This window comes from Erithacus rubecula (genome assembly GCF_903797595.1).
Source record: "Erithacus rubecula genome assembly, contig: scaffold_100_arrow_ctg1, whole genome shotgun sequence".
NCBI classification, from domain to species: domain Eukaryota; kingdom Metazoa; phylum Chordata; class Aves; order Passeriformes; family Muscicapidae; genus Erithacus; species Erithacus rubecula.
Window position 1 is genome coordinate 376,834 of NW_027636406.1, and position 26,927 is coordinate 403,760.

Consider the following 26,927-nt stretch of genomic DNA (forward strand, 5'->3'; position numbering starts at 1 on the left):
TCAAGCAAAGAGCTTTGCCACCTCCCTCATTTTCCTCCTCTTGTCGGGTTTGGAGATCGCAGTCCAGCCCGCCTCGCGCATCCTCCTCATGGTCCTGAGCTTCAGAGCAGAGCCTGGGGATTTCTCACTGCCTGCAGATGGAGTCTGGAAAGGGAAACAAAGCCATCCATTGGTTTCTCTAAACAATCTGGTTACTTGGTTTGATCTTATGGAAGGGTGACATACCTTTTTTGGTGCTGTGGGATGTAATTGTGAAGATTGTGGATAATCTTTGTACAAGGTTTTAAACATTTCTTCTTCTGATACTATGCTCTAATAAATTTAAAAAGATATTTGGTCACATTATATTAAAAAATACTTTTTCTTTCCCCCTAAGGATATTAAACTATGAAGAAAAAAAAAAAAAAAGCTAAGATATCACTATGAGGCATAACAGTTCAATAAAAATTATGTACATATAACCACAATTCCAGAAAGAATAAATTAATAGAAATACATAAATATTGTATTGAATCTTTCTCTTCACTCTAAGGCACAGCAGTGAGCACCAAGAACTGTTCAGCACAGGGTTTGCTCTCTGACTTACCAGCAGGTCAGTGTGCTCAGAGCTGTCTGACTGAGTATCCAGCTGGATAAGCACTTTTTGTTTTTTCCTTGTGCTCTGCTCTGAAGGAGGGTTTGTGCTTCTTCCCCTTGGCAGTTTATCTGTTGGAGAAGTCTTTATAATATATGTCTGGGAAAGAAAAGTTTTATATTTTTAAATTCTATTTTATGGGGTTAAGTATAGAATCTAAACCCAAACTCATGACCCAGTTTATAGGCTGAGTCCAAGAGAGACTGGTGGAACTCTTGCTTTTCATCCAGACACAAAACAAAGACCCAAAAAAAGTGGGGTGGGGTGGAAATATCCATTTTTTGGTTGCCAGACTAGGAGAATGAACAGGAAGCTGTGGAAGAATTGAGTTTCATAGCACCTTGTGTCTAAGTTCATGTTTATCTGCAGAAACTCTGGTTGTTCTGAACTGTAGCCACTACATGTATATATCAAATACAAAATATAAAATATAGAATATAAAATATAAAATACATATAAAATATAAAGACTATATAAAATATTTAAGCAAATGGAGCTAACAAAAGGAAAAGGCTTTCAGAGGAAGATTGATAGCAATATCAAGACTGCTGTTACTTAGAATAGTCCTTTCACTAGAAGTTAAACTGAGAAACATTGCAATAGTCCAGTGCAGTCCTTTTTCAGAAAGATAACGTCAAAAGGGTGGTGGATTCTATTTTTCCAATATGAAAACCACTCCTGACAGGGAAGAAGGGTCAGGAATACTTTGATACTTCAACAATTTTTACAGCTGTATAAGCATTTTTCCCTTCCATAGAGAAAAAATTGCTTTTACAAATGGACATGTCTGAAGAATAAATAAAACAATTCTGGTGACAAAAAGCAACAGCTGATCAAGAAAAATGACACATTGGGAGCCCTTCCATAAACTGCTGTCTCATATCTCCATGGAATGGTATCACCCTTTAAAATCCCTGCTTATCCAAGGGAAAAATAAGAAATACAGACAGAAAAATACAAGGAGAAAAATTCACTGTTAGGAGTTACAAAACTTCAATGTTGGACTGCCCAAAGAGCAAGTACTGAAGGAGATATATTTTTCTTTTCCATCATGTTGACTTCCACAGGAATATAATTTGAAGACTTTCTATTTTTTTACATGAATATATTCATTAGATCTAAACAAGGTTTAGCAGTCTCAGGAACATAAGTTTGTATTTTCTATAACTTAAAAAAGTTTTAAGTGAAAAGCACTCCAGTGTCTTTTGCTGAATGCAAATCAATTATCATGGCACTTCAATTGATTCTACACATATAAATAATACCAAATTCTAAAACCAATTAAAAAGTTGCAGTTACCTTGTTTTTCTTTTCACTTTCAGGAATCACATTTTGAGAGTGATGTTTTAAAAGATTCTCCTAAAAAAGAGTTGTGTGACAGGAGGTAAATACTCACTTGAGTTCAGTTATTAAAAATCTTCTTGGTAATTACAGAACACAGTTTGTGATCACAGACAAAGTTGACACAAATATATGACCAGACATTGTTTATTTATTTTCATTCCTTTTCAACTCCTCTAGAGCACAAGCCCAGGCCACATCTCTCACCCACACTCCCCAGTCAGGGAAAAAACCCACCTTTTCTTCCATTTCTGCTTTCAGTTGTTCCTTAAGGGATGACAGTTCACTTTTCAAACATGACAGCTCATTTTCCTAAAAATTAAATAAAGGGTAGGGTTAACTATGCCCATCCTGAAAAAAAGGAAAACAGTCCAAAGTGAGACAGTAATCATTAGATACAAAATATTATTTTATTTGTTTTTCAACCTTATACTTGAAGCTTTGCTTTAGCTTGTTTAAAAAAGACTGAAGTGCTATAAGAAAGAGATAATTGATCATAAGTGTTCAAGGCAAAACCTTAAAACACTTGGGAGAACAGGGTAGAATCTAATTATTTAAACCAAAACTTTCTTATTCAAACTTCGAAGTCAGAACATGACACTCTATCTGGAAGAGAAAACACAAACACACTGCTACTCTTAATTTATTTTGAAATTTATTTTGAGAAACATTTGGAGTTTTTAGTTCCCAGAATAAGGAAATAAAAGCAAATAAATTAGTGGCTGATTTTTACTGTTCAGTCCCACTAAAGCAGATAGTTAATCCCTCTCCACCTCGTTGTCCATCTTGCTCTAAACCAGCCCCTTCATCCAGAATGTTCCTTGTTCCTCCTCCCATTAAGTTGTCATTCCCATTTTTACCTACCTTTTAGTCTGTAAATTTCCCTGTCAATTCTTCACAGCCCCACTGAGCTGTTTCAATTGTTCCCTCCCCCTGTGTTTTCTCATTGGGTTATGGATTGTAAACTCTGCCTTGTGCTCCCCCCTATTGGTTAAAAATTTAACCTTCCCCTCTATAAAAGTGCCTGCACATCCAATTTCTTGGTCTTTCATCCCTGGAAATCTGAGATTTACCTTTCAGTGCTGCAAAACCCTGGAAGAACTTTTCAACTGATAGAACTTGAGAAAAAAACCAGACCTGCAAACAACAATTTTCTCCCAAAGCAGAGAAAAGGAAAAAGTGAAGACATGTGAAAAGAACAGCTGAAGTCAGTGAGGGAAAGGAAGGAAAAGAAATGCTGCAAACATGAGAGATGAGATTCTTCTACAAGCCACAGTGAGGTCAGGTGGAATTGCTACTTGTAAAAATTAAAACCACACTGGCAAAGTTCACAGAGAATTGTCTTTGTTGGGAAAGATCCCAGAGCATAGCAAGAAAAAGAAACTCCCTAAACAAACTGAAAAAAAAATTTTAGAAGTGACAAACTGACTAAAGATCATGTTTTGTCTCCCTGCGCTGTCAGTGGACAAGAGGGAGGGATTGGGAAAAAAGTGTTCTAAATTATTTTAATTCTCATTACTCACTTTTCAATCTATTAATACTCAATTTTCTTGATACTATTTAAGTTTGAACCTGTTTTACCCTTAAAGTGTTTTTCTCCTAATCCTTATCACAACTCATGAGTCCTTCAATTTTTTTTTCCCCTCCTCTGCTCAACCATAGCAGAAAAAAAGGAGTGAATGGTATTTTTGTGCCTGCCAGGTGCTCAGCCAGTATCAAATCACACTGCACAAGGACATCACTGAATTATTGAACATTGGAAAGTAATCCTTACCATTGGTCTTTCTGATGAAAACTGCTTTTGCTGTTTAAATTCATATACTCTCAACTCTGCATCTTTTTCTTCAACCATTTTATCATATTCATTCTGTGTTAAAAAAAAAAAAAAACAACAAACCAACAAACTCAAAACATGTGACACATAAAAGTTACAATTATGGATCTATCCAGTCTTAAAACACAATTTTTTTAAACCAGAAGATTCAGAAAGTACCATGAACAAACACTGATGCTTCTGCAGAAATTGTAAAACAGAAAATGCTTAATGCAGTGTTATTTTGTGGACTGGCAGGGAGTGTTTTATTCCTGTGTATTCAGCACCTAAAAGCCAGCCATGCTATTTTTGTTAATATCTGCTAAAATATTGCAAAAGAGAGGAATAGAAAGGTAAATTAAAAGGTGTCAAGGTAAACTGCTGAGAATCACCTCAGAGAAAGAGGCTAAACTAAAACTGAAAAATCTTGCATTCAGATGGTATTGTTGCCCAATTCGAAGAAAACACAAACAACCGAGGTCGTTTATGCAGTGCTTTATTGAGGGCCCGGGAGCCTGTGGACTAGCGTCCAGAGACAGAGCCCCATCTTACAGAAAATTCACAGGGTTTTTATATGTTTCTTTACATGATTTCTTCATCTTAACAAATTCTTACTTCATTCTCGATACCTGGTACCATAATCTCTCTGACATTAAGTTTCTGCCAAAAGGTACATTCCCTAGATAAATGGATACACTCCTTAAGATAAGTGATTATTTCTCAACTACACTGCTTACATTACAAAATTTGCTATAAAGTTCATCTGCAGGTTACATGCGGCCTACTAAACCTTAGCATAACTACTACTAATGTTAACTAATGTCAATTACTAAGGTTCACTACTATTTTAATACAGTTTATTGTATCAAAATGGCAACAATTCCCCCCTTTTGAGCATTCTTCAGTCTTCTGCAAGGATGCTCAACTCTCAGTTATCATCGGGTCTTTCAAATGCTGGATTCCCTTTCAAATGCTGGATTTTCTTGCCCTATAGCAACTTCATACTTCGGAGGAGACAGGTGCATTTCGTTGGTTCTTGTCAAGGCTTTTATCACCCTTCTGGTGTGTCTTGTTTCTTTTTCAATGACTCCTAAAACACACTTATACACTAACCAGATAATTAATAACAAGACTGCAATCAACAGAATGTACTGTATTACGGACGAAACCCATCCAGAAACCTGAAGTCCTAAAGATTCAAAAATTTCTCCGATCCAATTATGTTGTGCTTCCTTTTCAATGTCTTTTGTTTTGGATTCAATTGTTGCTAATTGAAAGATATCTTTTTCTACTTCGATAGTCATGTTTGGAATATGGATGCAGCAATGGTCAATTTTCGTTTTTAGATACTGACACACACCATGCTCTTTTAACAAGAGCATATCTAATGCCATCCTATTTTGTAAAGTCATTCGGGATGTGGCTTGCAATTGCAAATTCATATCTTTGAATCCTTTCTTAGTGGCTGCTGCTAATCTCTTAGTCTGCCCTAGCAATTTGTACAGCATGTCTCTGTTCCTATAGGCGGCTATAGGTGCAAATAGTGATTCCAAAACCCACCCAAATTTAACTCCACCATCAGGCTCATGCCATTCATTCTCTAACTCAGTGAATGCATCTACTTCTCTTTTCTTCCGGTTAGATTTCAATTTTGATTGCTTCCATAGAGGGCAAAGGGTAGGGACTCCTAGAGTGATTTGTGTCACAGGCCCATCTATAGGAATATGTGTGGTCCATTGTCCATGTCCCATTACCCAAACTAAATTTCCTGGACTTTTAATTGTAGTATCTTTACAACTTACAGCTCCTTTAATTCCATTGCTCCAGCTCAGTGAAGCTACTTTTCCCAGAATTGTATGATTGAATTTTCTGCATTCACATCCCCACTTGAGGAACACTCTAAGAGGAGCTAGACTGATTTGACTTTCAGGGGTATCACATGTAATAACTTTGGTGCAGTTCCAATTTTCTTTTGTTTCTTTAATTTCTCTTGTAGAAGTTTCTGTCTTATAGACTTCCACCAGGGTTTTATTTTTACTTCCTGTCCATTGTATGCACCAGTTTACTGTTCCAATATAGCTGTAATGTTCCAATAAGCTTGGACCCCATACAGCTTTCCAATTATCCCAAATTACATGTTGCTGGCTTATATTTTGACACTTGATTTCCTGGTAAGGTTGCTTTGTTTTAATTTCTTTTATTTGAGCATCATAACACCACCCATAGTTTCCTAGCCCTCCATATAATCCAGGTTTTGGTTTATATTTGCCCCCATTTTTATTACAATCCCAAATCGATGAGTATCTCCATATGGGGGAAAATTCCTTTTTAGTAATTGTTATTTCCTTTTCTTTCCTTTCAATATGACATACGGTAGATGTATTCTCAGCAGCATTGGGTGGTAATGGAATGGGAATTATTCCCCAAAGGATTGGCTCTCCTGCCGCTTGTGGAAGTGGCAAGCATGCTGTAATTTGGGATACGTTTTGCACTAGCCTAAAATTTCTAATCAACTCCACTACCAAATTCTTTTGTTCATGACTCTGATGTACTTCTGTATCTCTTAGCTTTCTACGCTTCTTTTCTATTGGGAACACTATATGATTAGGCCTGGTTCCTTGTCCCGCTTCTACTATTCTTATTCCATAGTCAGCATCAAGTTCACATATCACTAAACACAAGTATTTTTCTTCAGTAGAGCCAATTTGTGGGTTACTAATATTCAACCACTCTATGCCTTTTTCAAATTTTTCCCACCAGCTAATTTCTTGGTCTATCCTATCCCATGACTTCTGGTCATTTTCTTTCCACCATTTAACTTGCAATGTCTGATTACATTCTTGTTTTAACACAAATGAACAATTCACCTTCAAAGGAAGTCCATCCCACATACCTTGTACAGTCCAAGGGGCTTTTACCTCTACGGATTCTTGGGATGGGGTGTCCTTCCTCAATTTCCAGGGCACTATTCTCAATTTAATTTGCTTATAATCAAAGCTCTTTCTAGATTTTACAATGCACATGTACCTTTCCATATCCTCTTGCTTAACTTGCTTCAGTTGTAATGTGGTGTTTCCTTTTTGTGCATCCGTATCCCAAACTGTGCTAATATTTGCTTCTGGGTAATTAGCACCCTTTTTCCAGGTTGCCTGTACATTTTGGACTTTAGTCTCCTGGTTATTTGTTATAAAACAGGTCAGGTTCACATCCATTCCGTCCATAACACCAACCACTGGTTCTATAACTGCAACTACAACAGAACCATTAACAAGAATCGGTTTTGTTATTACCAGTAACAAGATAATCAAAAATGCTACTTTCCGCGAAAAATCATCCGTGTTGGAGAGACTAGCTGAGTTTCCCGTTGTGCAGGGACTTTCTTGACTCAAGTGTAATGGATCCATGAGTCGATTCCTTCGACCTTTATGGCAGTGTAGGTTGTCAGGATCACTTGACGTGGGCCATCCCATGTTTCTTTCAAGGGGTGGGTGGACCAATTCTTCACATACACTCGGTCTCCTGGTTGAATGTCATGCACTGGATTTTCCAGTGGCATAGGTCGGTTCCACTGCAGAGTTCTCCTTAAGGCATTAAGAATTTTATTTAATGACATGACATAACTGAATATTGTCTGATCACCTTGCACATGCAAATCCCCTTTTAACACATTAGCATGGTATGGTTTTCCATATAGGATTTCATATGGGCTAACTCCCAACCGCTCCCTGGGTTTAATTCTGATCCTGAGCAATGCTAATGGCAATGCCTGTGGCCACTGTAATTTCGCCTCTTGGCAAATTTTCTTAATTTGTCCTTTAATTGTTTGATTCATCCGCTCCACCTGGCCACTCGATTGAGGTCGCCACGGGGTGTGTAAGTCCCAAGATATGTCTAGCATCCTAGCCACCTCTTGTACTATTCCTGCTATAAAGTGTGGGCCTCTATCTGATGACAATCCTAACGGCACCCCAAATCTAGGAATGATTTCCCTCAATAGTGTTTTGACTACTTCTTTCGCTTGATTTGTTCGGCAAGGGAAAGCCTCAGGCCAGCCTGAAAAAGTGCATACATACACTAAAAGATACTTAAAGTTCTGTGCTTTCGGTAATTCTGAAAAATCTACTTGCCAGTAATCTCCTGGTTCTGGTCCCATTTGTAATCTTCCTAGCTGGATCTGTTTTCTAACTATTGGGTTATTCTTCAAACAAGTTGGACACATGGCATTCACCCTTTTTGCCAATGTTAACATCTGGTTAGAAACTACTTCTCTTTTTAGAAATTTTACTAATGCTTTTGCTCCCCAATGGCATTTATTATGTTCTGTTTCCAGAATTGCCTTCATGATTCTGGCAGGCACTACAACTTGTCCCATTCCGGTTACATACCATCCAATTGCATTCTTTTGGGCCAGCAGCAATGATGCCAGTTTTTCATCGTCTGGGGAGTACTTAGGTTCCTGTAATAAATGTGGAGTTACTGGGCTCACCTTAATTGGTACCAAGGCCATTTGAGTCCATACTTCTCTAGCTACTTCCTGAGCTGTCCAGTCTGCCATCCAGTTTCCTTCGTAGATTTTTCCGTCTTCCTTCTGATGTCCTCTAACATGCATCACAGCCACATTCACAGGTTGGTGAACCGCATTTAATAGAGCAAGAATCTCAGTTTTATATTTGATAGTAACTCCTTGAGAGTTCAATAACCCTCGTTCTTTCCACAAAGCTCCATGAATATGTACAACTCCAAAAGCATATTTAGAATCAGTCCATATGTTTACCTTTTTCTCCGCACTTAGTTCCAAAGCTCTTGTTAATGCAATAATTTCTGCTCATTGGGCTGAGGTTCCAGGAGTCAGGGCTTTCGCCTCTACCACTGTTTTTACTGTTGTTACAGCATACCCGGCATACCTGGTTCCATTTTCCACAAAACTGGATTCATCAGTAAACAATTCCCAGTCCGGGTTTTCCATTGGGGTATCCTTTAAATTGATTCTGCTAGCATGTACTTGTTCAATCACTTCCATGCAATCATGCGCCAATTTTCCTTCCTCCTGCTCACTGCGGAGAAATTCTGCTGGGTTAACATGATTAGTCATTTTTAGTTCCACATCGTCCTGTTCTCTCAGGATTGCTTGGTATTGTAGCATCCTGCTGGACGAAAGCCAATGACCCCCCTTTTGTTCCAAAACTGCCAGTACCATGTGAGGCACAAATACCTCTAATTTCTTTCCTAAAGTCAATTTCCTGGCCTCCTGGATGAGGATCACTGTGGCCGTAACTGCCCGCAAGCATGGCAGCCATCCAGCACTAACTGGATCCAGTTGTTTCGAAAAATACCCTACCGGGCGTTTCCAGGATCCACGTCTCTGAGTCATCACTCCGAGTGCTAACTTTTGCCTTTCATTCACATATAACTGAAAATCCTTGTTCAGATCTGGGAGCCTCCTTCAAGGCCTGTTTTAGGTCCTCAAAGGCTTTTTCCTTTGTTGATCCCAGTGTAGCTGTGGTTCTTTCAGGGCCTCATACAAGGGCTTAGCTAAGAGTCTAAAATTCAAAATCCACAGTCTGCACCATCCCACCATTCCTAAAAGGACCTAAGCTCTTGATGGTTTCTTGGAAGGGGTATGGCGCATATTGCTTCTATTCGATTGACTCCCAGCCTCCTTTGTCCTTGCATGATTTCGCATCCAAGATAAATCACACTTTCTCTTATTAACTGTGCTTTTTTCCTTGACACTCGGCAGCCACCCTGACCTAACATATTCAACAATGCAATAGTCAATTTCAGACACGTTTCTTTTTCTTCTGTTGCTAGAAAAATATCATCTACATACTGGAGAATGACATAAGAGAAAGGTGACTCTCTTACCTCAGCAGTCTTCCACTCTTCTAATTCCTTTGCCAATTGATTTCCAAATATCGTAGGACTATTTTTGAAACCTTGAGGCAGCCAGGACCAGGTGAGCTGTCTCTTTCTTCCAGTGTCAGGACTTTCCCATTCAAATGCAAAATATTTTCTACTTTCGAATGCCAGAGGGATGCAGAAGAAAGCATCTTTCAAATCAATAACAGAAAACCATTTAAATTTTTCTGACACAGATGTTAATAAAGTATATGGATTGGCAACCACTGGGTGAATGTTTTTAACAATATTATTAATTGCCCTTAGATCCTGCCCTAACCGATACTCACCATTTGGTTTCTTAACTGGAAAAATAGGAGTATTAAATTCTGATTCGCATTCCTGCAGAATCCCTTGTGCCAAGAACCGAGTTATCAAAGGAGCAACACCCTTCTTAACTTCTAATTTAATCGGGTATTGTTTTATTCTGACTGGCTGAGCTCCTTCTTTTAATTCTACTACTACTGGCTGGGCAGCCTTTGATTTTCCAGGGTTCCCCGTTTCCCATACCCAAGGTACTACAGCTTGATCTACTTCGATGGGAATAGGAGAGGGATTAATTTCCTTTATGGTAAATAATTTAGCAATCTCTTCCTCAGGGAATTCTAATTTAACCCTTCCTTTTTCAAAAATTATTTTCACATTTAGTAATGATAATAAATCTCTGCCCAGCAATGGCTTTGGACAATTTGGCATGTAAAAAATTGGTGATCCAACTCTTTTCCTCCTAATTTTAAATTTAATGGTTGTAGGAAAGGTCTTTCTTCTAGCTGTCCTGTGGCTCCTACTACTTGAATAATAGTGTCACTGATTGGCCCTAATCATTTATTTAAAACAGAATATGTTGCTCCGGTATCTACGATAAATTCTTGTTCTTGTCCTTCAATATCTATCCTCACCTTTAAATCCTTTTCTAGTCAGCTTTGATTCTGATAGTTGCCCAATACCAATGCTTGGGCGACCCCTTCTGGGTTCATTGGGTAACCCCCTGAATTATTTATGACCAATCCAGGTGCTCCTCCTAACCCAGCTTTTACAGGGCACTCATTTTTCCAATGTCCTATTTGTCGGCAAAAAGCACACTGATTAGAAGCAAGGCCTCCTTGTTGGAGTCCTGGGGGAACCATCCCTCTTCCTCCTGTTCCCACATTCTGAAACCCTGCTCTTCCTTGCCCTCGCCCTCGCCCGAAACCACCTCTGCCTCTCCCTCTGCCAGCATTTGTTTGTTGCAGCGCTGCCAAAAGGCTCACTTGTTGCCTTTTGTTAGCTTCTTTGTCCCTATTATTGTAAACTTTCCAAGCTATTTCCAGCATTTTATCCAAGTCTCGAGTATCATGTCCCTCTAATTTCTGCAGTTTCTTACGTATATCTTCCTGTGACTGACCTAAAAAGATTAAAGCAAGCTGCAACTTTCCTGCTTCACTGCCAATTTCCAAATCAGTGAAGTGTCTAGCAGTTTCCTTAAGTCGCTCCAGAAACGCCGAAGGTGATTCATTCTTATCCTGTCTAACTGAATACAATTTTGACCAATTTAACGTTTTGGGCATTCCAGTCCTAATTCCTTCTACTAACAATTCCTGATATTCCCTGATAGATTCCCTTCCTTCACCCCTGTTTGGATCCCATCCCGGATCATCACTCGGTACCAAGTCACCCACAGTTCTCCTAACTGAATGCAGTCTGATCATTTCTCGAGCACGCTCTTTCATTGTCCGCAACACCATCTCCTTTTCAGTGGAATCCATTAAGGTATCTAACAAAACTTGCATGTCATTCCAGTCTGGATTCTGAGTTTTAATAATCATTTTGACCACTCATGCCACTCTTTCAGGATTCTCACGGTAACTACCTGCTGACTGCTTCCAAATCACCGGATCTCCTGGGGAGAAAGGTACTTTTACAAGCACTTTCTCTCCTTGGGGTCCCATAGCTTCCCTTAAAGGGGCAATAAGCTGGGGTTCCCCATGATTCTTACGTCCTTGTCTAGTTCGTGCCACGAGCGGGGTATTTCGCCGATTTTGGGGAGAAATAGGGGAAGGGGTTGGGGAACGCACAACAACCTTTTTAACATTCCCTGGCACTACTGTCATTTTTGCCACCTCCTCCTCTTCCTCCTCCTCCTCCTCCTCCCCTTCCTCCTCCTCTGCACTGCTCTCCGGTAATGGTGGATACAAAGAGGAATGGGGTGAAACAGAGGGGAGGGGTGAGACAGCCAGAGGGGGTGAGACAGCAGGAGGGGATGAAGCAGCAGGCACATCGGGTGGTATCATTAAAGACAAATCCTCCTCTGGTCAAGAGGTTAAGGCTAAGCACTGGACACATTTAGATTTTCCTTTACAACCCCCGCACTCAGATTCTTTCATTTCCAATACCATTATTCCACATTCAGTCTGCCACTCCTTCTTAGGGCGCAGTAAATAAAACAAATCTAAATACTGTACCTCATCCCATTTTTCATTTTCCCTCAAATACTGTATTAATGAATTCAGGGTATCATAATCCACAGTACCATTTTCTGGCCATGCCGGCCCTTCTCGCTCATATTCTGGCCACCAATGATTACAATAATCAATCATCTTACCCTTACTCATCTCTTGGAAAAACCTTTCACTTTTCCACCTTTTCAACAGACATCCTAACGGTGTATTTCCGGGTATACCCTTAGAGTACTGAACCATAGACTTGAGTGCTTTGAATGGCATTTTGAACCGGTTTCACTTACAACTATACAACAACTCGACAACCAATCGCAACAACCAATATGCAGCAACGTACAAAACAATAATAACCACAATCAATATTGACAGTTTAACAGAATCAATCATACCACATACTCACACTCACACCACAGAAATAAATAAATACCAGACCAATACCAGACCAATCCAACTTGCTGCTTCTCGACGCTGCGAGGGGCAAGTGCCGGACCTGCGCAGCTTCCACCGCGTCTGACAGCCGGCGCCTAGGCTTTCCAGACCAACCAGACGTCTTAGCCCAACCCTGCGAGGATCGCCGCCTCATCTTATGGGCAGGCACCCAAAACCAGAACCAGAAAATAAAGCACCTTCGGGCTTACCTTTAGCAGTCGTCCGCCAGGCGCAGGGGTCGGGCACGAACCGATGACTCCCCGAGAATCACTCGGTGCCGGCGTGGAGTGGATCAGAATGCAAACAGCCCCAGCCACCTTCGGAGTCCTGCCGCGGTCGCCAGAAAACTGTTGCCCGATTCGAAGAAAACACAAACAACCGAGGTCGTTTATGCGGTGCTTTATTGAGGGCCCGGGAGCCTGTGGACTAGCGTCCAGAGACAGAGCCCCATCTTACAGAAAATTCACAGGGTTTTTATATGTTTCTTTACATGATTTCTTCATCTTAACAAATTCTTACTTCATTCTCGATACCTGGTACCATAATCTCTCTGACATTAAGTTTCTGCCAAAAGGTACATTCCCTAGATAAATGGATACACTCCTTAAGATAAGTGATTATTTCTCAACTACACTGCTTACATTACAAAATTTGCTATAAAGTTCATCTGCAGGTTACATGCGGCCTACTAAACCTTAGCATAACTACTACTAATGTTAACTAATGTCAGTTACTAAGGTTCACTACTATTTTAATACAGTTTTTTAATATTTTAATATTTTAATATTTTAATATTTTAATACAGTATCAAAATGGCAACAGTATCAAAGGAAACCTGAATTAACAAAAAAACTAAAATCCTAGAAATTTAGAGAAATGGAATTTATCTGTTTGCAAAATCTTCAAATGAATTCTATTTTAGGTGATGAAAAGTCACTTTCTTTTTCCCCAGATTCAGGCTTTTGTTTTGTTCTGAAAGGTTCTTAAGACATTCCAAATCAGAGCAATCAGGAAAATCTCTTGCCTTGTGCTTCTCCATGAGTGCCACCATCTCAGTTATCCTGTGCTGACATCGGGTTTCAGTTTCTCTCTGTATCATTGTTGCTTCATCATAAAGCAACTTCACCTTTTCTACCTGTTAGCAGCAAATTGCATTTTATTCACAAATATAACAACTTTTTTTTTTTTTAAATCTTAAGTTTAATTTCTTCTTCCCCCTGTGGGTGAAATGTAGTCCCACTTGAACTTCATTTGCTTTTAAGATCCTTTTCAAAACTGAGATTGTTTTAGGAAGATTGTTAAAATGAGCAAGATTAAAGACACATCCATGGAAGGCAAGTTCAATTTGAACCAAAGTTTCAAGCACTCTTCCCTAACATTTCTCAGTATTACCATCAAAAAATATGTGGGCAGAAAAATACTAATATGGGAGAAGTTATAATCTAATTTAGCTATGCTGACTTAATACCAAAGGTAGAATTTCCTTGAGCTGTATCTTGAAATAATGAAATTTTAACTGGGTTCTTCTTTTTGAAGATATATTCACATCCTTCAACTTCATCACCTAAAGCTTTGCTCACAGGCATACACAAGAATTTCAATTTATGTTGATAAGGCTGAAATCTAACAGCAAGGAATCTGGTCAATAAAACTTCATAAAAACATTTTAAATAAAAAATATTCAATTGCAGTAAAAATTAACACGTCTCACCTGTTCATTAAGTTCATTTTCATTCATTTTTCTTGTTTCTATGTCTTTTTAATAGATGTCAACTGCTTCCTTATGTTGCTTGTTCATATTTTCCATCTCTAACTGCAATTTATTCACCTTTTGAGAATGCAGAATTGCTGCTGTTATTTGCTTAGGAATTAATATGTTAATGATTTTTTTAACCTCTTATTTTTGAACACAAACACAGTGTTAGTTTTCAGGTATATGATTAAAATTCCTATTTAAAAGTTCAGCTTTTTTTCAAGTGAGTTAGAAAATATTCAGAGAAACAATGGTAACAGCACAATGGGAAGGATTGCCCTACATGCTGTGAATTCCTTGAAAAAAACAAATACAAATGGAGATTTTATTCTCCCTCTTGTAAATCTAGATGAGATTTTCACAGGTTTTATGGTACATTTTTCTCCCAGCTGTTTATTTTGATTACAGTTTTAAGTTACTCAAATGAATATCCTCAAAAAAATCCACTTCCTTCTTCAAGTGCAGTAGCTAAAGCTGGACACAATATTCCCATCAGAGAGATTCCCACTGCAGAAAACATTTAAAGAACAGCCTGAAGTGAGTCTTTTAAATTCTTTTCTGTCACATTGGAGTTACTGTTCAGTCCACTATCAATAAAAGAAAAATAAGGAAAGGAACTGATTAGAAACATAATTAATTATGACGTGAAGTCCATCTCTTTTAAATGTCCAAAAGTCAGTGCCCAAGATTAAAAATCTTCTAAAAACTGTGAGTTCATTCCTGCCAAATCTGTATCCCAGATCCATAAACCAGTTCAGAATGTATTTAACAATTTATCATTAATTACACTGAGACTTAAAAACACTCACCTCATCTTCTATGTGATCTTATTTAAACCTACCTTCTCTTCATAAATACTGATTTTCTTGCTGTCTGCAGTAATTTTCTTTTTCAGCATCTTATTCTGTTGAAATAAAGCAAAACAACTGTACCTTAGTAACTTAACAAAATTATGTAAAGGTTTAAGTGTGTCAAGAATGGCAAAAAATTCCAGTTTTCATTAAGTTCATGTTATTGAATTGAGTTCATTCTATAACTGTTGTGCAGTTCTGGTTCCAGAACAATTCTCCAAATAAAAGAATGTTCAAATAATTACTGTGATATTTCTGTTTCTTCATGACCTTAAAAAAGGCTCCTCCTGAGCAACCACAGGGAATAACAAATGAGAATTAAATGGGAATTAAAACTAAGATGCTGCTGACAGAAGGTGTGGAGATGTCATGACAAAAAATACAAGTTATACATATAAATATATAAATATTTACAGTGAAGTTAGTACAATTTGTGCTAATGCAGAATTATTTTCTACTAGTGGTAACTGTAATAGGTCTTTATTACAAATACATAAATAATACTATGTAGTAAACGAAAAAATATAAGTTTATTAAAGGTATTATTTTTGTAATTGCTTTTTTTCAAATTAAGGCTAATTTAACAGATCAAGTGATTCCAAAGATGAGTCCTTAATTTGCTCAGTTAGGATAAGAAAGGAAAATTTTTAAATTACATAGGTGTGTCTAAGGATATCACAGCAGACAAAAAATGCTGAAAAGTCACCCCAAAATACCATGTGCTGATGTATTTGTAACTTTCCAAATCTCTACATACTGCAACTCTACGTGCTGCAACTCTTCAAAGCATTTGGTTTTATTTTCCGCCTGTTTCTTTAAATTATTCACCTGAAAGAGATATTTCAAACATTAATTAAATCCTAAAAATTACTCAGTGTGTTAGCAATTCCTGCCAACATTCTCAAACATGCACTTGTATCAGTCTGGTTTATTCTGATGGGACTGGAATACAAACTGATGTGTTAGAATTATTGAAATTTTAGACATAAAGTCCTCCAAGATGTTAATTAATAGCAGTGAAGCAGTTCCTTAGTGGTTATAGAGTTAAGACAGAAGAAGGTAAAAACCCAATATCTTCACAATTTAAAAAATACATTTGTATGAAGTTCCCTACAATCCATGAAAAAATGAATTTTCTCAATTATTTTCTAGAATCTTCAACTGCTTTTCCTTTCTTGAAATTTCATTTTCAGTGCTCTTAACCTGAAATTACAATTGGGAGTCTTTTGACTTTCACAATGAAATTCTGAAATCCATTTTAATGGATTGCTTTGAAACACTAAAACTCACATTGCATATAAAAAACTAATCCAGAGCTCATCCATCACCCAGTGGGTAGATGAAAAAATAAAAAGAAAAGCAGGTTTTCTGTTTGCCTGAAATCAAATAAATCTTTAATATTCAATTTCCAATCAAAGAGTAAAAATCCCAGTGATTGTGCTTGTTTTGAAAATAACAGGGCTCAGCAGCTGTGAAAGAAGAAAACCTCTGGCACAGACCAAATCCCCCAGGCAGAGCTATGCAGAAAAAACGCAACAAATATTTTACATTTAAATTCTGCCCTGCAGGTTGTGTAACATTTTCTCATGACATGACTTACATTTTCTTCTTTTTTCATCCAGTTTACTTTGCATCTCTTGAGCTGTCTTTGCCATTTTCTCCTTCAAAGGCTCCAATTCAATTCTAAGGGCCAAATTAACAAACATTAATAAGCATTGACTAAAAATTACTCAAAAATTAACTTCTTTTCAGTACTGCTAATAAACTCCTATTTTATTTTCTAAAAAGAGCTATTAATGGGAACTTCAGAAGGTGCTCAGTGAAAATGTTCTTTTAGTTACAGAAACAGAAAAAAAAAAAGTCTTAGAAACAATAAGTGTTTCTAATCTGAGAGAATTTCTGCTTGGCCAACAGCAATATTGAATAGTTTCTATTTAGCTGTTTTATTTAATCAAAAAAATCCCAGAAAGCAGCATATGAACACAACTATCAGAATTTATTTCCTTTAAAAATATCAGACATGAACATTTGTTTTTACTTGCCTTAGCTGGGTATTTGCTCTTCTAGGTTTACAACTAACTGCTTTGTATTTTCTTCTTTTTTCTTACTATCCTAAATAAAGACCCATGTCAGCAAAGAAAAAAAATTCAAAGTGATCTCTTAAAAAATTCAAAGCACACTGACCTACCCTATTCACAATACACTTTCTTTCCAATTCAAACATAAAAATAGTTTAGGTACTCTAGAGAACCATGTCATGTTGCAATTTATCATCTGATTTGTAAAATTGATCATTGTCCTTTAAATAAAAGCTGGAAGTTTACAACTTGCCTCTTGTTTTTCTTGCAGTTTCTTGAGTTCTGCCACCACATCATTTTTCTCTTGTGCTATTTGTTCTTTCTCTAGTGAAACCTTATTGAGACACACTGTTAGTTGTTCATTCTTTAACCTAGTTTAAAACAAATGGCCAAGAGGAATAAGAACATGCATTTTGAAATATCCTTTTAAGTTAAATATACCCATTATTAAGTGTTACTCCATGATGAAAAAAGTCCAGGCCTTTATCTACAAAGATAAGCTTTGCAGCAAAGTCACAGTGATATAAAAAGGTGACAGAAGTAAAGAAAACCAGAGTCAATTCTATATAAATATAATGGTTAGTGAAGATGATGTAGCTCAAAGCAGGACCAACAATGAATTCAGAAACTTTCTCTTCTTGTTAACAAAGTCAAAGAGATCTAGAACAACTGCATATTCCATAGAATAATATAAATAAAATGTAATTTACAAAGGTAAGTATATCATTAATGTCATACTATGTCGTTCCAAATTTCCATTAGAAAACAATCACAGCTCATTTCTCTGTGTACCAAAGTAACTCCTACATAACACCAAAAAAAATCAAATATTATATTCTCAAAATGGTCATACCCCTCTTGTTCAAGATCTGTTTTCAGACTCAAAAGCTGCTTTAAATAATCTTGTTCCTTTTCAGCTGTGCTAGTCAGCTGTACTTTCAAATCATGCATTTGTTTCTGCAAAAGGAAAAGGAAGAGTTTTGAGCATACATTATAAACTCCAGGCTTTCAGAAGAACCAATCCCAGCCATGGATTATCCAGACTGTATTTTTACACATCTCTGGTGGAATATGAAGTGGTGGGAGGGAGTGAACTCTGACACCAGTGCTGTGAGTTTAATTACCCAGTCAGCAAAACTACTAAATTAGGTTCCTTGGACATAATTTCAAATAAAGACATTTGCTTCAAACTTCATAAGCCTTTGCATTCATCTGAATAAATTATGATGTGTGATTGGCTATTTACAAAAACATGTTATTGTCCTATTTCAGACCTCTCTGATTTGGAGAGCATTACAAGCAGTTGTGTAAAATGCACACCTGATTTCAGACTACCTTCAGTTGATGCAGTTTCTTGTTAGACTTGTAAATATAAAATCAAAATGAAAATAAACCTCCATTAAAAGTGTACTTCATATAGCTTGGACTTCTGTGACAGAAAATGGGCCTTTGTCACAGAACACATAAGGTTCACAGAGGACAGAGCTAATTAATTTCTGTAAATTAAGAAAAAAATGGGAAAACTTTCTAGCCAGAGGGATATAAAGGCATTTGAATGGGCATGAACAAAGAAGGAAATAACCAAAAATCTTGACAAGGAAAAGCAAAACACAGGAGACAAGAAAAACAGTGGCAATAAACAAGTTCTTCAAAGAAAACAGTGAAATTGTGTGTGAGAAAGTTCAGTAGAAATGTTAAGGTAGATTGGACTGTGTTTATTTATGACATTTAAGGTACTTACAAAGCAAGAGGAATTTCATATGAAAAGCAAATGCCATGAGATTAATACAATGAACATTTACCAGAGTTTCTGATAGCTCTTCAAGCTGCACTTCTTTCTCACATTTTACTTTAGTCATGTTTTCTATAGCACATGCAATGCAAAATTAATGGAACATAAGTAATTTTTCATATTTAGCAGGCAGTATAAAACATTTACTTTTTTGCAATACCCAGTTCTCAAAATTTATTGGATTAAGTTCAGAAACTGTAAAGCTAATTTATGACTTAATCTAAATATAGACTTGAAAAAATTATTAAGAAAGACATTAGCAAATCTATGTCTGAAGAGAAATTAATTATTTATCTTAAAATAAAATTCAGAACCTATTATGTTTTCCACAATTATGGCTTCAAATAAACATGGACTGCAAGACCAAAGTATTCTCCAAGTATTGATGCATCTGCATTGTTCCAGGGAAAAAAAAAATTAGGATGGATGGTCTTAAACCAAAATTGTTTCCATTGCAAAAATAAATTTAGGAATTCCTGACAGGTACTGGTACTGTAAAATCATTTCTCCAAGTACTAGATACAGTCCATTTCCAGAAAATATTTTTATTACTAGCTAGCTCATGTTCTGCATTTCTACAAGCCTTACCCAGTTCAGCAGACTTATTTTGGAGCTCCAAGGTACTCAGCTTTAATTCAACTTCATAATTTGTTGATCTGAGAAAATGATAATTTAAAAAACCCAAATGTATAGTACAAAGCACTGAAACTCAAAGGACAACAGGACAGAGTCTCACCACAAGCACTTTAAGAACATTTATTAGTCAACAGGCACATGATATATCAGCCTGCAACACATATCAAATCTCACTTTTACAACTTAAAATAAGCAAATGTATACTTACAGAAATTTGCATTTCTTAAAGACAGAATTATAGAAGTTGGAGGGGGCAAAAATTTACTTTTTATCGACCAGTATCAACCAGCACAAATAAAAAAAAATTATATTAAATTCTTTGCATTAAACCACTGTATCAAAAACCTTTCAAATTTCAACTTCATTTCCAATTGTTCTTGATTTTGTCATAGACTGCAACCTGTGTCTCTGAATTGAAACTCTTGAATTTACCTATTTTGTTCCTTTTGCAGCAAGCTTTTCAAATTGGCAGTAGAAATCTCAAACTCCTCTGTCATGGCTGCAAGCAAAGCCTTCACTTTTTTACATTCTTCCTCCTGTGCTTCCTTTTCTCTGGTGACCTCAATTAATGTTTTCACTGTAGTCTGGAATTCAGTTTCTAAGTTCTTCTGATTAGCCTTCAAAACATGATATAATTTTCAAACATTGTTTTGCAACAAACAGCTACAGCTGTTTCATATTTAAAGTATCCATAATTATTTATTCAAATACTCATCTAGTCTATTTATACTGTAAAATTATAAGCAAGGTGTACCTCTGCCTTTTGCAATGAAATTTTAGGCTCTTCCAGCTCTGCTCTCAAATGTTCTTTACTGATCTCAGATTCCTTCAACATTTCTTCTTTATGAGCTAAGCAAAAAAATGTATGTTTATATTTTTAAAAATAGGATATTTACTAAAAAATGCTGCTATAAATGGAAGATTACATAAATTGATAGAATATAACAAAGACCAATGGTATGACATAATATACTATAAATACTTTGAATACAGATGGCTTAAAAATATTGAAAATCAAACTTTAAGAAGTGTCCTCAGTGGCACCTGCCTGATTGTAAATTTGCAAAACTGAAGCAATGGATTTCCTCCTTGCAATTTTCAAAAGTTCTCACTGCTTGACTTCCCCTAAAAACCACCCTGCCAGTTCCCATCCCACATAAGCAGCTTCTGTTTCAAACAAAGACAAGGCCCTCAAGGCCCCAAAATTCTGCTGCTGAACAAACAGAACAAAACAGAACAAACAGAACAAAACTCTCATGAGCCTGTTTCCTGTGCTTCTATAAACAACTACATTCAAACACAGCAGACAGAACTCTTACATTTGGCTTCCATTAAGTCAGCTATTTTATATTGTGATGTCTGCAGCTGAGCCTGGATGTCTTTTATTATTCCATCTTGTTCATCTCTCTCTATGGTAAGAGCTGAAATCTAGAAAAATTAAATAAATATCATCATGAACTCTGGGAAAGGGACAAACCCATTTCCATTTGTACCCCAGGGATGAGAAGCAGACATTGCTGTCATTCAGGTTAGACAAGGTTGTTAATCTCAGCCAAATATTGATCAAGTCACATTACTCTAATTAAAAAGGTTCTCCAGTTCAAAATCAAACTATCAATTCCAGTAGACTAAAGGTCTGAAACATCACCAAACTTAGCAGAATCTGACTTATTTTCTCCTAATACCCAGAATTTTCTACTTTTCTACTAATACCCAGAAATACTTCTTGGCTCTTGCATTGCCCCTTTAGTTACAAATAAAGTTGTATCACATATTAGATGGTAAAACTGGGCAAACCTGCTTTTCCTTCTGACTGACTTCCAGTTTGTATTCTTTTTCAAACTTGTCCATTTTTTCTGCTTCTTCTTTTACTTTTGAGATACAGTGATATCCAAAGTTAACATTCTAGCTGAAATATACTCCAAGTTCAATACAACTTCCAGTTTAAGATTGCTTGCAATTGTACAGCTATACATTTTGTTTCCCAAGAGTAATTGTTGAGGCAATGTTTGATTTTATAATTAAATATAATTGTTTTGCCAGCTTTCCACAGAATTAGTCCATTACTCCATGTTTGTTGTAAGAAATTGACAGAAAAGAGCATGTGAAAATGAAACAGGAACATAGAGAGAAAGGCATTTAGCTGAAGTTTATGTAGCATTATGCATTATCATGTAATTAACTAAATACATGAAATAAAAAGTGATCTCTAGACTGTACTTCACAGACAAAACTTGGACTTGGAGTGACTATTTGAAAAATAAAGTTGCAAACTTGGCCCAGAGGAATAAGAATAGAAGGGGGCAGGCAGTGAATGCAGCCAGCATGAACAGAAGAGGGTCCCAGTGTCCCAGTGTGAGCTGCTCACCCTCCCAGCAGTTCCCATTTGTCTGACACTGCCTGTGCTGTGTGCTAATAGAAGCTGTGAAGTGCAAAAGTGTTGAGCCTTATGAGCAGCATAAAAACACAACAACAAACAGAATTCTCACATTTGAAACTCATTTCCAATCTGTCCTCCTCTGCCTGCACACGAAGGCCTTCAAATGCCAGTGTCATTCTCTAAAAACAAAATTTGATATTTGAAGCTCGGTATTGGACACTGGAAGTTCCCCAGGGGCTGCTGCTAACCTCAGCCATTGTGAGAAATCACCAGGTAAGTGAAACAGAGTCCAAAAAGAAGACAGGAGTTCACCCAGCACCAAGCACATATCACATGGATCTACATCCCCACACTGCTGCATATAAAACAAAAATAATTCTTGAAAAGGGACTGAAAACCTGATTTCCTGCATCACACATGACATAGATATAAAATTATCTCAACATAAACATGTCCCTCAGCTCAGTATGTCCACTCAACTCACATTGCTTTTAGCAAGCTTATGTCACTCACTTCTATGTTGCCATGAAGTTCCTCATACAATTCTCTTGTTTCTTCTCTTTCCTGTTCATCTATCAAAGCAAGAATTTTTTGGGTTTTTTTTGTTTTTAAAGAATGCCAGCTGTCCAAGTCATTATGCTTAATTAGCATAATGAATTAAAAAAGGAGTTATCAGCACATTTCTTATTAAATAAGTCATTATGAAATATGGTGCCAAAAATCTAGGGAAAATGTGCATTTCATTGAAATATAAAGCAATCTCAGCTTTGAAATTTCCTTCCCAATATAATTTTTTCTGTAAAAAGTGTCATTTTGAGGATAAATTTATGTAACCATATTAATTTTTATAGCATTAATGTTGTTGAACAATAATTGTCAAAACTGTTAGCATTTGATAAAGTGTAATGTAGGGTTTAGCACTGCATTTCTTCCTATCAACAGATACCTGTGGCCACAGAACTGTCATTATAAAATTATAAACTGTCATTATAAAAAACAACACTCCATGCCCTTATTTTCCTTCTTTCCTTTCACTTTTGTAATTGATACTATTTTTCCTTAAGAAAACAATTATGGAAGAGAACAGTATGAAAATACAGCTATTAAAAATGAACAGTACATCTATATACAAGTGTTTCTAGAAATAAGGCTAAAAAGAAATAAGACACTTCTTAAATATCCAGGATCAAGTTAGTAAAATTTTAATGATTATAATAACAATTCTACATTGCATATAAAGTAAAATTCCCAATCAAGAACATGTTTTAAAAACCTCAAGAATTTAAACTTTATTGACTTGCTCTAGTTTTGTGAGCCACTTAAAATTCACTTCTCATTTTAAGAGTCACATGCAGCCAATCTCAACAGGAGAACACAGCATGAGAACTTCTTTCTGTTTGTGAATTTAGAGCAAGCTAGAAGAACATTTGCTCTCATAAATCAAAAAGAAAAAATTATTTACATTTGCTGGTTTTCTCTGTGAAGTGAGTGCAGGTTTCCTCGAGCAGATTACACAGATGCCTGGAAGCAGTGGTTCTAAAGGAGGGAAAAATATCATGTTTCCACAGGAGTGCACAGTATTTTATGCTAAATATAAATATATACTTAAATATATTTATATAATACAGAAATATTTGATACTAAGTACCTAAAGGGTAACAATGACCTTCACAATCTGTTATATGAAACATGAAAACTGCACAAAACCATCTCTGTGGTTTCATTACTTACTCTTTCAAGAGATCTTCACATTCACATAATGCATCTTCCAGTTGCAAATAGAGTTTATCATTTTTTAACTAATGTCATAGGGAACAAATGCAAAAAGACACTGTTATTGAAAAATACATTAGAAATACACTTTGACTTCTCAAATCAACATGAAAAAGTAATTTTGGCTATCAGTACACAGAAGTCCATTTAACTGGCATTACATGCTACTCAGCATGTAATCTTTTTTTTCCGTGTTTTTTCATTTCATTTCATCATCTTTTGCATGAAAGACAGAGTAATTAATAAACAATAATTAACCAGCAACTGAGACCCAGGTAAATGCTTCATGCATACACTCAGACAGGACAGGTGCACACACCTTCTCAAAATAATCATTTTCCCAAGGCACAAACCAAACTGCAACATTCTTTAATATTTAATTGTATTAATAATATTATCATACTAAATCAGGAAGCACTTCACTTCATCTATTCAATGTATATATAAAACACTGGCCTGCAGATCTTGAATGGTTTTATTCTGTGCTTCAATAATCTTTTTATCTTCTTGGTGTTCTCTTTCTTTCTGCTTTAGTTCTGATTCCACAGTCACTTTCCACTCCTTGATCTTCTCAGCCTCTTTGTAGAGTTTTGAGAACGAGTCAATCCTTGTTTCTGTATTCTATTAAAATGGGTTCCACAATTTAATCTCAAATGCTATCTAATTAATACTGTTGTAATTAATATATTTATCCCTTAGAAACATCACAGGAGTAATATTTTCCACAGATGGTGATATGAGCTTATACATGATCAGGAGGCAAAGTTTAAATCTTTGTGCATCCACTCTGTGGATACAGACCACACACAATGAAATTCTCCAACCTGCCTTCAGACATCAGCCAAAAGATGGTTTTAAAGAAATTACAACTGCAGCACCTTGGCGCAGTCCTGATGGTACTTTAACAGCTGCTAGGATTAAAAGAAGTCTGCTCATCAGGGATATGAAAATCCGCAGGGGGAACACAGGAAATATGTTTTATTTTGTGGTTGTAAACAGTGTTTTGTAGCTGCAAAGTAGAGAAGCTTTTACAAAAAAAATGAGTTGTGCTAAAGCAGAAATATCCAGTGCCTGAGGAAACCACTAAATTCACTGTTTTACAGATAACACAAAGCCAGGCAGGGTAAATGGGATAATCTACTTCAATTTTCCAAAGAATATTCTGACTTCAACACTGCTGTCCCTCAATAGAATATTCAGAGCCAGTTCCACAGAGACACTTAAGTGTTTAAATCTTACTCTAATTAAAACTCAGACTTCACAGGCACTTCAAAGAAAGAATAAACAGCAATAACAACAAACAACATTACAATATTTTAATTATTAAAGATTTGTCTCCAGGCATAATCACTAAATCACAAATATCTCTTCTAAGTGATTCAGCTTTAAGCAGGAGACTACTTCCTTTAGCCTGAAATATCTACTGAATAATTCTTTAGGCACTATTTGACAATTTGAATTAACAAATTCAAAGACCCCAAGAAATAAGATATGCATAGTTGATACTTAGCTGACCTCTTCATGTACTTCGGAGCAAGGTTTCACTTGCTGTGAAAATATATCTGAAATATCAAGAGATTTTTGATCAATGTATTTCTAAAAAAAAAAAGTAACAGTGAAGCTATTTAACATCGTTATGAAACTGCAAGACTACTCCAAAAAAATAAAAAAAAATGTAAAGAATGTGCACAGCTGATATTTTAGTCATACCTAAATCAGTGATTTCGCCACGGTTGGACACATCGAATGGCAATTTAAAATCATCATCTGAGCACTTGTTAAAACACTGCACAAATTTAAAAATCAGTTTCTTATGGGTAGATTTGTAAAGAAGGATAAAATCTGGGAAAAAAAAAAAACCAAACAAACCCTACAGATTATGTGAAAATAAAATTTTTCATTAATAAATCAGCTGCCTACAATTTCAAAGTTTTGGTGATGGCTTTGGAACTTGCTTGCTTTTACTTCACCGTGGTTTATGGAACTGTTAGTTTTTAGCAGTTTGCTTTATTATTATTATTTTTTACTGTGGCCAAAGGGGAAGCTTTCAATGCAGGGAACTCTGCAGCTCCTGCCTGTCAGTGCACTGGTGCATGGTAAAAAACCCAAGAAGTTCAATTACTTTTTTGAAGACCAGTAGTTGACATTTCTTTTTTACTTTACTTCCAAGGGCAGTTCAAAACCATATCTGATTATGTCTCAGCATGAAAATACCCTTTTACAAGGTTTTTAAGTCACTGAAGTTTGTCCTCTAAACAGAGTAACTCATCTGCTGTCAGAATATCCCGTTTGAGTCTCAACTTATTTCATAAGGAGCTTCGACATGCAAAAATAACTTGTTGAATTCCCATAACTCAGTGCGGGGACAGACTTTTCACAGCACACTTGATCTGATGAGAGCAAGATATCAACGCTAGTGAAGTATCTGAGGGGGGTTGGGGAAGCGTCCCCAGCGCCTCACCTGGGATCTGCCCACAGGCCATTGCCCAGTGCTCAGGCGCGGCGGAATGAACAATTTAAACCGGCTTTCCTTCTCCATGGTGGCAACAAAAGGATGGGCAGGCGGCTCCCAGCGCCGCAGCTCTGGGTGGGCACTGAGGGCGGGAAGGCGCTCAGGGCGGTTATGGCACTGAGGGCGGTTATGGCACTGAGGGCGGGCACTGAGGGCGGTTATGGCACTGAGGGCGGGCACTGAGGGCGGTTATGGCACTGAGGGCGCTGAGGGCACTGAGGGCGGTTATGGCGCTGAGGGCCCTAAGGGTGGTTCTGGCACTGAGGGCGGTTATGGCGCTGAGGGCCCTGAGGGCGGTTATGGCACTGAGGGCGCTGAGGGCGGTTATGGCACTGAGGGCGGGCAGTCGGGCGGGAGCTGCCGCCCCTCAGCGCCAGGTGGAGGCGCCGCCTGGCGGGAGCTGCTGCCGCGCAGGCGCAGTCGGCGGGAGCCGCGGCCCCTCAGATATGGCGCCGCCGGAGGGAGAGCAGGCCGCAGGGTGTTGGCGAGGTCTCGGGGCTTCCTTGTCGCCTGTAGAGCTCTCGAGGCTGCCCGAGGGGCCGGGATGTCGCCGCGGTCGCCAGCCAAAGGTCACAAAGGGACCTTGGCCGTCGCTGGGG

General features: G+C 37.2%; 3 protein-coding genes across 3 annotated transcripts in view; 1 reads left to right on the forward strand and 2 right to left on the reverse strand.

Annotated features, from left to right (window-relative positions):
* LOC306815110 (synaptonemal complex protein 1-like) lies at nucleotides 1-26,358 on the reverse strand (the record flags this gene model as incomplete). The annotated part of the gene is given in 30 exon segments (XM_079331737.1): nucleotides 1-144; nucleotides 226-312; nucleotides 587-733; nucleotides 1,934-1,993; nucleotides 2,213-2,287; nucleotides 3,750-3,842; nucleotides 13,578-13,688; nucleotides 14,265-14,312; nucleotides 14,316-14,381; nucleotides 15,148-15,210; nucleotides 15,926-15,985; nucleotides 16,298-16,360; nucleotides 17,196-17,215; nucleotides 17,218-17,269; nucleotides 17,489-17,606; nucleotides 18,089-18,192; nucleotides 19,038-19,099; nucleotides 19,616-19,683; nucleotides 20,096-20,280; nucleotides 20,418-20,512; nucleotides 20,965-21,091; nucleotides 21,461-21,534; nucleotides 22,153-22,222; nucleotides 22,557-22,615; nucleotides 23,506-23,579; nucleotides 23,775-23,842; nucleotides 24,267-24,437; nucleotides 25,332-25,378; nucleotides 25,527-25,602; nucleotides 26,278-26,358. Coding segments are annotated over 30 exon segments (2,565 nt in total). The 5' UTR covers nucleotides 26,356-26,358.
* LOC306815116 (olfactory receptor 14J1-like) overlaps nucleotides 1-26,927 on the forward strand; it is a gene marked incomplete at both ends in the record, with an annotated part of 389,316 nt that overhangs the window by 234,457 nt on the left and 127,932 nt on the right. The gene's annotated exons all lie outside the window — the stretch shown is intronic.
* Nucleotides 1-26,927, reverse strand: part of LOC306815119 (uncharacterized protein) — a 145,378-nt gene that overhangs the window by 23,785 nt on the left and 94,666 nt on the right. The gene's annotated exons all lie outside the window — the stretch shown is intronic.